Source organism: Nelumbo lutea, chromosome 8 (assembly GCF_056320005.1).
Source record: "Nelumbo lutea isolate HS-2025 chromosome 8, American lotus-T2T, whole genome shotgun sequence".
Classification (NCBI taxonomy): domain Eukaryota; kingdom Viridiplantae; phylum Streptophyta; class Magnoliopsida; order Proteales; family Nelumbonaceae; genus Nelumbo; species Nelumbo lutea.
In genome coordinates this window covers 11,451,323-11,463,482 of record NC_142691.1, presented here as the reverse complement: position 1 = coordinate 11,463,482, position 12,160 = coordinate 11,451,323, and the positions used below count along the sequence as shown (strand labels likewise).

Below are 12,160 nucleotides of genomic sequence, written 5' to 3'. Positions count from 1 at the left end.
GGATTATCCCTATCCACTCAGAGAGTCCAGATCCAAATAAAGATTTGGATCAGGAAACTCCTAATTAGATTAGGAGGGTTGATCCTTATCTACAGATAAGATAAGGGTTATCCTTATCTCTTAAAGAGAGTTCAGATTCAAATACAAGATTTGGATTAAGAAACTCCTAATGGGATTAGGAGAACCTCTCTTTAAAGGGTATAAATAGAGCAGCAAGGGGCGAACCAAAAACACACAGAAAACAAGAGAGATCTTCTGGTTCGCAGATCACAAGAAAGAAATCTTGCAATTCGACTGCTTCAAATTTCAACCCTTTCCTGCTCTTGCCACCTCTGCTAGTTCGATCTCCACCTGTAGGAGCGATCAAGAAGAGTTCTTGATATTATCTTTTGGGAGAAAAGATAACCAGAAGTCGTGCTCACCTGCCCTCCATCGAGTTCTTGCTGAAGAACCATCCTGCTGATTCTGCTCCACCCTACGTTGTATCATCTTCAGTGGGAGCAGTCTTTGGTATTCTCCTTGGGCGTGAATACCTTCGTTGGGGGTTACTACTACTCCGTATCAGTTATATCCCTCTCCTACCTTTTGGTTTCAAATATGGTTCGATTTGGGTTCAAAATTGATCCTTGAAAATGCAGTTTTCTAAAATAGGGAATGTGATTCCCACATGGGAGAGAGAAATTTTTGAAATTACGCCCAACCTTCCTGCAAGGTTCCACCATCCATATGATGGATCTCTCATCCCTTCAAAGGTTAGTGGGAAATCACTATAAAATCATAGAAAAAGTTCTAGCATGGAGACTAAAGAAGGTACTGCTCTTGGTAATGTTACAACATCAAGGAGCCTTTGCTGAAGGGAGACAAATTGTAGACTGGATCCTTTTGGCTAATGAATGTGTTGCAGAAAACTGATTAAAAAAAAATGTGTTGGAGAAAAGAGGAAAGGGAAGGGTTTGGTGTGCAAGCTTGACATAGAGAAGGCCTATGACTTTGCGGATTGGTCTTTCCTTCTGGAAATCATGGAGAAAATTGGGTTAGGGGAAGGTGGAGGATGTAGATGAAGGGATTCTTAAGTTGTATACAATATTCGATTCTGATTAATGGTGTGGCTAGAGATTACTTTCCAGAAAAAAGGGGGTTGAGACAAGGGGATCCCATATCTCCCTTCCTATTCACATTAATTGCAGATGTCCTAAGTAGGATGATCTTGAAGGCCAATCAGAATAATCTGCTTAGAGGTTGGAGGGTAGGAAGAATGGAGGTTGCAATAACATATTTGCAGTTCGCAGATGAATTTTGTGAGGGAGGCAACCAAGTTTCCATATCAAATCTGTAAGAAATCATCAATTCCTTTGAATCAGTCTCCACTTTGAAGATTAACTGGGGAAAGAGTTCTGTAGCAGGAATAATTTTGGAAGATGAAAATTTGAAAGTGATAGCAGAGACTTTAGGGTGAGAGATCAAGCATTGGCCTTTAGAGTACTTAGGATTACCCTTGGAGGGGAACCCTAGTCAGAGGTCTTTTGGAAACCAATGGTAGAGAGATTCACAAAAGAAATTGGCTATGTGGAAGAGGAACTATTTATCCCACTGGTGGAAGGATAACCAAAGTTCCGAGAACCCCCAATTTGGTAATGTTGTTCATTCATTCATCCTAATAAAATGTCTTCTTAAAAAGCAATTAAAACTATAAAATCATTATTTCTTGTGTGAAAACTAAGAATTTAAGACCTAACATGGACTTGTTTGGGCTTGCCTCGAGGGGCGTGGCACAGGGTCTGGGGGTGGAGCCCCCGGTCCCAGCCGCTATGTTCAAAAAAAGCAAAAAAGTGTCAAATTTTCAAAAGGCGCATGCCTGGGCTTAAGCGTAAGGCACATTAGACACACGCCTAGGCGCACCAGGTGTGCGCCTTTTGAAAGGGCTGCACGACCTAGGCGAGGCGCATACCCTGAAATGCGCCTCGCCTGTGCGCCTAGGCACGCTTGAGGCGCACGTTTTAAACCAATGGTTGTGATATGAACGATTTGGGAGGAAAGGAATGCAACAATCTTCAATGGAAAATGCAGATCAAAATAAGATTTGGTGGAAATTATAAAGACAAAAGTTGCACATTGGGTAAAAACACTTGAGATGTTCCAAAGATTATCAGTGGCTGATATATTGCAGGCTTGGAAAGAAGTGGCTTTTTCATCTAAGAAGAAAGAAAAGATGGGGATGGAATGGAAGCCCCCAGCTCCAAATAAATTAAAGCTGAATTTTGGGGGCAGCGCCATAGGGAACCCGAGATTGACAAGCATAGAGGGTGTGTTCACAGATTCAACAAACAAAGTGCTGGCCATGTATTCAGGGCCCCTATAGGGGTTGGAGACTCAATAAAGGCTGAGCTACTAGCACTTCTTCAGGGGTTAAAACTAGCCAAACAAGCAGATTTTAAAAACTTGGAGGTTGAAGGAGACTCAAAACTCGTGGTTTCTTGGTCTAACTTCAGAGGTAATGCTCCTTGGACTTATAGACATTCCCTGCAAGAGATTGAAAGTTTAGCAAGGGAACTAAATGCCACTTTCACTTGGATCAGGACTGCGAATGGGATGGCTGACTCTCTAGCAAAACATCGAGTTTAAAGACAACATCTTTTCTGGGCAGTACTGTAAATCATTATGTAGCTCTGACTGCTTTTTCTGCTGGTTGTACTTTGTTTTCATCTTCTCTCAAATTAATAAAACTAATCCTTCTTTGCTGATAAAAAAATAAAAAATAGTTGTACATATGTCCTAAGAGATTAAGACCAAACACTATCAAATGTAGCTAGTTCAAAAACTAAATAAACTAATCAAGTTGTCCAACCCAGAAAAGCAAAATTTAATCCAACAAAATTTATCAGGTTTCCTTTTACAAGAGTGTTTAGGACCACAAAATTTCAATACTAAAAAAAGCAAGCTTTGAATAACAAATTAAAAAGACCCAAGGAATAACATGGAAACAGAATTCTTACATCTTTAGGCCATTCATATACAAGTGAGAAAAAGTTGAAATCATGAGTTGTATCAATCCCATCAACTATGTCGCCAATTGTTGCTATGTACAGAATAAATGCTGAAAGATATGTAGTAGGTTTGGAACTCAGGGGGCCATATAATCTCTTTCCAGTATCTTTCATATCATAACCACCAGCTTGCAGGTTGTTGTCTCCAGTTGCTGACCTAAAGGGTGCTTGTTTGGTGGCTCCCAGCCCAAGCCCAAGCACTCCATCCCTATCAAAGTTTGAGACCATTTTCTTATCAGAATAAGGTCCTTCCCCTCTAATAAGATTTGTATTTGTTTCTTCATCAGCAATAGCTCTAGCAAGATTATGAAGCTTCCCTGAAATTCCAAATGACAAATAAATCATAAAGGGCTCAGTAACAAATGTTTCACAACAAAAAAGAACATACGCATCTCAACACTTCCAGAAATAGATACCACTCAAAAATTGTCGCTTCCCCCTATGAGCATCTTCAATCATCTGGTGAAGTATAGCCAGTGTGCGTTGCCTTTGCCCTTGTCGGCTAGATTCCTTGGATGAAGTAATGCTTGCTTCTCCCGAAAGTATTGCCTGAAGGGTTGGTGATCTTTCCTGAGAAGATTAAAAAAAAAAAAAAAAGAGAGAGAGCATCAAAAATAATGGTGTTACTCTACCACAGAAGAGAGAAGAAGAAGAAGAAATAACAAAATCTAAAGACTATGTGATAAACATGGAAGTAAGGAAAGAAATCATGTTAGAAGAAATCAAATTTATACATATTCTTTGAATAAAATCTACATATTCTTAAACCAGCAGCAATTTCTTAATTTTTTGGTGTGTAAAGAGACTGGGCCAAATGGGCCCTAACAGCCTCTTATGTGATATCCTTTATTTTATCTTTTATTTTATGTTGATGGGCCTCACTTAATGGGCCTGTTATTTGTTCTTATTTTATTTTCTTTATGTAATTGCCAAGCTGGCCGCCCACTTAAGGGTATACTTAAGGAAGACTAATTTGACTTCTTCTCTTACCTCTTCTCTTCGACATACACAGCTCTTGCACTATCATTCAGATCTGATTTGTACTGCTAATCACTGATTTTAAACCTGATATTAGAGAACTGATTCACATCTTGGTATCAGAGCGGGTTCAGTTCCTCTTTCTTCTTTTTTCTTTTGTTCCTGTACACTCTAAAATCAAGAGTGTATGGAGAGATAGGTTCTCTATAGTATAGAGAATAACTTGCCTAGTTGGTAGAAGGGTTTGGAGAGTTTAGTTCTGGCCAGATTTTGCCAAGAAGTGATGCTGTCTTGCTGCTGCCCAAAACCCTAGCCGACTAGAGAATTTCGAGTTACCAGGAAAGGTGAAGCTTGGGTGTGGCGCTCTGTGCTTGGAAGGAGTCTTGTGACTGCTAAAGGAGGGCGTTTCAGGTTTGGAAGAGCTTGGGTTACTCTGGTAGGTGCGGCAGTGTCTTCTCTCACCCGCCCATCTGCTGAACAGAGCAAAACCCTAGCTTTTCAAGCACCCAAGTTCTGGTTTGACTTCAAGTAAGTTCACATAGTCAAAATTTTCTGTTCTTTGATTTCCATTTGATTAATGGAGACATATGGAAGTGAGTTCAACCAGGTGCCAACTTCTGGACCTACTCTAGTAGATTCCGTTTTGACTGGTGTTACCACAATTAAGCTAGATGGGACGAACTATCTTGCTTGGGCACAGTCTATAAAAATCTATGTTTGTAGTAGAGGAAAACTTGGGTATCACACAGGCAGCAAGGTGAAACCCGAAGAGGCAGACCCTGAATTTGAAATATGGATGCAAGATAACTATATTGTTATAGGATGGTTAGTCAACTCTATGCAACCTCATATAAGTCAGCACTATCTCTAGATGTCTTCGGCTAAGGAGATATGGGACAGTGTAACTGAGACCTATTCACAGAAACCGAATGTAGCCAGAGCATACAAATTGAAAAGTGATGTGAAGAACCTGAGACATGGGGAGAAGAGTGTGGCAATCTACTACTCCATACTAAAGTCCCTATGGCAGGAAATTGATGTTATGGAAACAGTGGTATGGGAGAGTAAAAAGGATGTTGAAATGCATAGAAAGCTAGTGGAGAGAAATAGGGTGTTTGAGTTTCTCATTGGACTCAACCCTGAGTTTGATATTATCAGACAGAACATTTTGGCCAGGGATGACGTTACTCTTTCACAGGCATATGCTATGATATTGCAGAGTCCATCTACAGAACATTTTGCACATGCGGGAATGAAACCGAAGGGCCATACCGAGAAAAGAGAGTAGTTGTGTGAATATTGCAAGAAACCACGACATACAAAGGACACCTGCTGGAAGCTTCATCCTGAACTTCTTCCCGATAGGTTTAAGAACAATAATAACCCTAAGAAGGGCAGTCAGGTGGGAAAATCCAAGACTGCTAATGCTGCTAGAGTGCCTGAGGGGGGAAGTAAGGAAAGTGAAGAAAAATCAACTATTGAGCAATGGTTGCAATGAAGCTGGATTTTGAGAAGTATGGGAGGCTCCTAAATCACCTGGAGTTATGGTTTCTTCGACTCACCCTTCCAACAGTACATCATCTTCATCGGCTTTTGCTCACTCAGGTACATATGCCTCAGCAAATCATGCTTCAGTTTCAGGTAATCATAAACTCCCTTGGATTATAGATTCCGATGCATCAGACCATATGACCAGCCTATCTAACCTTTTTTGTTCATACCATCTCCTCTCTAGGAAAGAGAAAATATCCCTGAACGATGGGTAACTTGCCCCCATCTCTGGTAAAGGAGATATAAAGACCTATGACACCCTGTTCTTATCTTCTGTTCTCCATGTTCCTAAGCTTAACACAAACCTTTTATCTGTTAGTAGCTTAACAAAGTCCATGAACTGCAGTCTCAGAGGACGATTAGGAGTGGCCATGAGGCGAACGGAATATACCTACTGGACACACCAGATCAAGCCTTGGGACCACCTCATGGAGTTGCTTTAGAGTCAGTTGTGTTAGAGTCTATTAACAAAATTTTGCTATGTCATTTTCGGTTTGGTCATTTGTCTTTTTCTGCTTTAAGTCATATGTTCCCAGATATGTTTAAAAGTGTCTTTATCTAGTCTTCATTGTGAGTCATGTGAGCTAGCAAAGCATTGTAGACATTCCTATTCAATCAGTAATAAAAGATCTCTTTCTCCTTTCCATATTGTTCACTCTGATGTGTGGGGGCCATATCACATGCCAACCATGGGGGGCTACAGGTATTTTATCCTTTTTATTGATGACTATTCTCGTTATACTTGGGTTTATCTCATGAAATCATAGGATGAAGTACCGATCATTGTGAAAAATTTTCATGATCTCATCCTCACCCAGTTTAATACCCGTATCAAAATATTCCGCTCTGATAGTGCTAAGGAGTATTTTGAGAAAACCCTCTCCACCTACCTTTAAACTTTTGGGGTTATTCATCAAAGCTCTTGTTCCTACACTCCACAACAAAACGGGGTGGCGGAAAGAAAGAAACATGTGGTTGAGGTTGCCAGATCCCTTTTATTTACATCCCATGTTCCTGTAAGGTTTTGGGGAGATGTTGTTCATACTGCTACCTACCTAATCAACTGTATGCCCTCCAGGGTCCTTTGTTTTAAAACCCCCTTTAGTCTTCTCTTCCTGGATGAGGATTTATTTTCTCTCCCTCTCCGTGTATTTGGGAATACATGTTATGTGCATATTCATAGTCACCAAAGGCATAAATTTGAACATAAAGCTCATAAGTGCGTGTTTCTGAGATATGTCTCTACACAAAAGGGTTATTGTTGTTTTGATCCAGTTCGTGGCACCCGCTTTGTATCTCGAGATGTCACCTTTGCAGAGTTGACTCCTTTCTTTAGTGTTCCTCCTGGGAGGGAGAAATCTGATGAACCCTTTGCTATGTCTCCGGTTGTTCCTCTTCCCATCCCTTGTGAGTCTGGTCATGGGGTGTCCACCTCTTCCACTGGACCCACCTCTGATCCTCCTCTTGCTTCTGCTCCTACTCTCCAAAGGTGTTACCAAAGGCGGAGATTCAAACATATGCAGGTTGTTTCCACTCCTTCAGAAGAGCATCTGGCCACTCCCACAGTTCCTGAGGAAACAAGTCAGCCCCCTATCGACCCACCTTCGACCGTCCCTGACCTTAACCTTCCTATTGCTCTTCGCAAGGGCAAGCGGAAGTGTACAGCCCATTGTATCTCCAAACATTTATCTTACAGCCTTCTCTCTCCTTCCTACTTCCTTTCTTGCTTCTGTCTCTTCATATGTGATACCTAGGTCTGTACCGAAAGCATTGTCTCAACCTGAATGGAGGGATGCTATGATGATTGAACTTGAAGCATTACATAAGAACCATACCTGGGATGTTGTGGACTTGCCAGAAGGGAAGGAACCAGTGGGGTGTAAATGGGTGTTTACCATTAAATATCACTCTGATGGCTCGGTTGAGAGGTATAAGGCTAGGTTGGTTGCCAAGGGTTACACCCAAATGTATGGCATTGACTATCGAGACCTTTGCTCCTGTAGCTAAGATGACTTCAGTTAGGGTCTTGCTTTCTCTAGCCGCTAACTTTGACTGGCCCCTACACCAGTTTGATGTTAAAAATGCTTTCTTGAATGGAGATCTACATGAAGAGGTTTATATGTCTCTACCTCCAGGAGTGTATGGGAAAGAAATGAAAGGCAAGGTGTGTAAACTACACAAATCCCTTTATGGTCTCAAACAATCTCCTCGGGCTTGGTTAGATAGATTTCGGGCTGCTCGTCTCCTTTGCCTACATTCAAACACAATCTGATAATACACTGTTCTTGAAGAGAAATGACTCTCTAGTGACCTTCTTGATTGTTTATGTTGATGATATTGTGGTCACGGGCAATGACATTGAAGAGGCCAGTAAACTAAAAGCATTTCTCCACTCTGAATTTGAAATTAAAGATTTGGGAGATCTTCGGTATTTCTTGGGCATTGAAGTTGCTCGATCTAAGGATGGTATATTCATATCTCAGCACAAATATGTCCTTGATCTTCTTGCTGACACTGGTAAACTTGGAGCTAAACCCATCACCACTCCCATTGATCCTAATCATAAGCTTTCTGCCACAGATGGTGCACTGTTGTCTGATAAGGGAGTGTTTCAAAGACTACTTGGGAAGTTGTTATACCTTTGCATGACTCGGCCAGATATTTCCTATGCAGTAAGTGTTCTCAGTCAGTTTATGCATTCTCCTAGAGATACTCATCTAGCTGCTGTAGAAAAGGTTTTGTGCTACTTGAAAGGTACTCCAGGGAAAGGTATTCTATTTGTTGAGCATGGTCACATGAAGCCGAAAGCCTTTACTGATGCAGATTGGGCAGGATGTATTGATGACAGAAGGTCCACCTCTGGTTATTGTGCTCTGGTTGCTGGGAATATTGTGTCTTGGAGGAGTAAGAAACAATCAGTAGTTGCTAGATCCTCAACTGAAGTAGAATACAGGGCAATGTCTCATGGTGTGTCAGAATTACTATGGCCACAATCCCTTCTAGAGGAATTGGGGGTGGACTACGAGCAACCAATGATGCTTTATTGTGACAACCAAGCTACTATCAACATTGCACATAATCCGGTTTAGCATGACAGAACTAAGCACATTGAGGTTGATAGGCATTTCATAAGGGAAAGAATCTCTTCAAAAAAAGTTTGTTTATCATTTATCACATCAGAAGAGCAACTGGCTGATATCTTGACCAAGGGATTTCCCAAGGGGAAATTGACACACTATATAAGCAAGCTGGGGCATGATTGACATCTATGCTCAGCTTGAGGGGGAGTGTAAAGAGACTGGGCCGAATGGGCCTTAACAGCCTCTTATGTGATATCCTTTATTTTATCTTTTATTTTATGTTGATGGGCCTCACTTAATGGGCCTATTATTTGTTCTTATTTTATTTTCTTTATGTAACTGCCAAGCTGGCCACCCACTTAAGGGTATGCTTGTCATCATCAATTTGTTTTAGAGATTAATAAAAATAGGGTTAGAGGAGAAGGAAGACTAATTCGACTTCTTCTTCTCTTCGACATACACAACTCTTGCACTATCATTCAGATCTGATTTGTACTGCTAATCACTGATTTTAAACCTGATATTAGAGAAATGTTTCACATCTTGGTGATTGGGGTTTCAGTCAATTTAAGTTTTCTGAAAAATGTGAGAAGTTGTCCAGGGTTTTCAACCAATGAATAGCCCTATTCATCATACATTCTTTCACTGCTTGCATGCTTTTCTCATTCTCTAGAAAGATTTTTGCATTCCACTCTTCCCCAATGGTCCAAATCAAAGATGCTCTTATACATCCCCACATAATCCTTCCCCTTTTCTTAGGCATAACAATAGTAGTTGGATCAAATTGACCATTTACCCCCATTGGCAAGTTCCATCTGCACCTAGATAAAGAAAATAATCATTCCCAAATGCCAACAGTAAAAGAACAAGAGATTAGCAAGTGGAAACAACTCTCACCATAGATTTGCATAGAATACACCAATTTGGGGATAAGCAAAGAGATGGTCTTTTTTCCCAGATGTCCAAAGTGTTAACCTTTCCATGAGACACTTCCCAATAAGACACACCTATTTTGGGGGCATTGGTTTACACCAAACTTCATTAGAATGGAAAAACCTAGGGGAAGAGCAAGAGAAAGAGAGATTGGAAAAAAGAAGTGCAAGAAAAAACACCCTTGGGATGAGCCCACACTTGCCTATCAAATTTAGAGGGATCAAGGCAAACATTATTAAGATGCAAAAGGTCAACCACATCCTCAGACTCAACATTCACCAGCCACTATGAAAGCCAAAGTTCCGGTTGTGATCCAAGGGAAGTAAAGGAGGGTAATGAAACTTGGCATTGGTGTCTTTAAGCAAAGATAAGGAAAACAAAGAGGGGAAAAGATCCTTAACAAAATTACCAAGACAAGTATTTTCCCAAAACCAAACAGAATCCCGAAGCAAATATCATACCTTATAAAACTGGAAAAAAAAAAAAAAAAAAAAAAAAAAGAGGAAGGATGCCATGAATAACCTTCCAGGGAGATACCAAATCAGCCTCAAAAGATACACATGCAACCCAGCCATTTTCCATTTGTTTTTTGATAGAACCCCACAAAGAGGCACGAGGTGCCACCTCTAAACTATACCATAAAGCTTAAAACTAAGCCCAAAAAAGCTGATTCCTATGTACCCCTTATTTAGCTAAAGAATCTGCCAACCCCTTTGCCGATCTTCTTTCCCATTGAGCTGCGACTAATATGTTTGATGTTAACCATCTAAACCATCTCAAAGCCCCTGTATAGAACCAGGCTGTAGTCTCCAGCTCTTTAAACCACCCAATAACCAGTTTAGATTCGCCTAAGATCTGGACCTCAGCATTACTGGAAACTCCCCCAATTCCAAACAGCCCTGGATTACCTAGGCTGCTGCCATCAAAATTTAATATAACAACACCGTTTTCAGGGGGTTTCCACTCCACCGAAGGCTTAATTCTAACAGCAGAACTTTTGGCAATTTGCACCCAATTCCTCCACATGTCATCAAAGGAGAAAGGTTGAAAAAGGTCCAATATCTTTGCCCAACGTATGGCCCTTTTTAAAATGCTTTCCCACAGACCATTCCCATCCTCTCCTAGTCTCCTTATCATTAAAAAATTTTGGCATTCCTTTCCTCCCAAACAGTTCACACCAAAGCAACTCCCACACACCTCCACGGGACTCTACCTCTTTTCTTTTGCCACCTTAGGTTGTGGAGTCAAAGAAGTTGCAAATCTGCCTTGGTTCTATCCACCTGCATCCAAAAAGATAAAAAAGCTTCTCCCAAAGGCCTCCAACAAAAGGACAAGAGATTAGTAATGGAAACAACTTTCTTCATTTGCTTTGTAGAGGGTACACCAATTTAGGAGATGCAAAGAACATGTCTTCTTTTTTGCAAGACATCCGAAGTGTTTTATTTTTCCAAGACATACTTCCCAACAGAGGGCCCCAACTTTTGAAGGGATAGGCTTGGACCAAATCTCCATGCTAAGAAATGGCTAAGGATTAGGATTTGAGCACAGAGACAAGAAAAAAGAGAACACAGGAAAAGGAACCCAAGGAACTAGGCAACCAAATGTGAATATCAGGAGAGGAGGAGTCCAAACAAATAGGTTCAAGAGTTTTAAGGAGCAAGGCAACCTGGTCAAGCTCAAAATCCCTTAAATCTCTCCTAAAGCCTAAATTCCAGTTTAGACTGAAGGAAACAGAGAAGGACACAAACCTCTGAATTGGCTAATTTTCCATTTTGTCATGAATACTAGAAATCACTTCATGCCATAACCTTCCCATTTCTAAAAGATACCTTCAGAACAATTTTCCTAATAATGTAATATTCTTCTTAACCAATTTCCCAATGGCCAAACCTACTTCTTTCTTACTTCTACATACTATCTCTCAATTGATCAAATGATCTTTCTTTCCTTTTCCCAGCGCCCAATGGAAATTCCTCATAATTTTCTTTATCTTATTTGCCTCCTTTTGCAATAATCTCAAAGCTTAAAGATAATAAACTGGAAGATTTGTGAGGGTTGATTTTATTAGGGTGATCCTACCTCCCAACAAAAGGTAATTTATTTTTTCATCACACTAGTCTTTTCCCACACCTTTCTACAATTGGCCACAAAAACTACATTCTTTGGGATTTGCACCTAAGGCTCAGTTTAGAAGGAGTACAAATACAAATATGTAGAGTGCTGAGTGCAAAGAGTACGAATACAAATATGTACAGTACAAATACATAGAAAATAATACAAATAAAAGGTCTTTCACCCTACATATTTGTATTTGTACTCCTTCCAAATTGAGTCTAAAGGGAGACCTACATAGGTTAGAGGCCAGCTAGTGGTAGCACTCTCAAAGCAGGCTGCTATATACATAAATTGTTTATTTACTGATAGAAAAACAGTAAAGGCAAAGGAAGTTCAGCAAATAGAGGGAATGGAAAGGGGAAGAGAGGGAGGACAGTAGCTTTAACCAAATTAGTTCTTTTTCTCATTTTGTGTGTGTGTGTGTTTTGGGGGATGGGGCTGATGGAAGTTCACTAGCCT

General features: G+C 40.5%; 1 protein-coding gene across 3 annotated transcripts in view; it reads right to left on the bottom strand.

The window, feature by feature from the left end:
• The window catches only part of LOC148842720 (zinc finger FYVE domain protein), a 154,659-nt gene that overhangs the window by 89,341 nt on the left and 53,158 nt on the right, over positions 1 to 12,160 (bottom strand). For all 3 annotated transcript variants that reach the window (XR_016103586.1, XM_088959033.1, XM_088959034.1), the window contains exons 13-14: positions 3,461 to 3,614; positions 2,994 to 3,361 (exon numbers count right to left, since the gene is read on the bottom strand). Coding sequence is in view for 2 of the 3 variants with exons in the window: in XM_088959033.1 (XP_088815159.1) it covers positions 2,994 to 3,361; positions 3,461 to 3,614 (522 nt within the window). In the remaining variant the exon portion in view is untranslated. The remainder of the gene's footprint in view (positions 1 to 2,993; positions 3,362 to 3,460; positions 3,615 to 12,160) is intronic.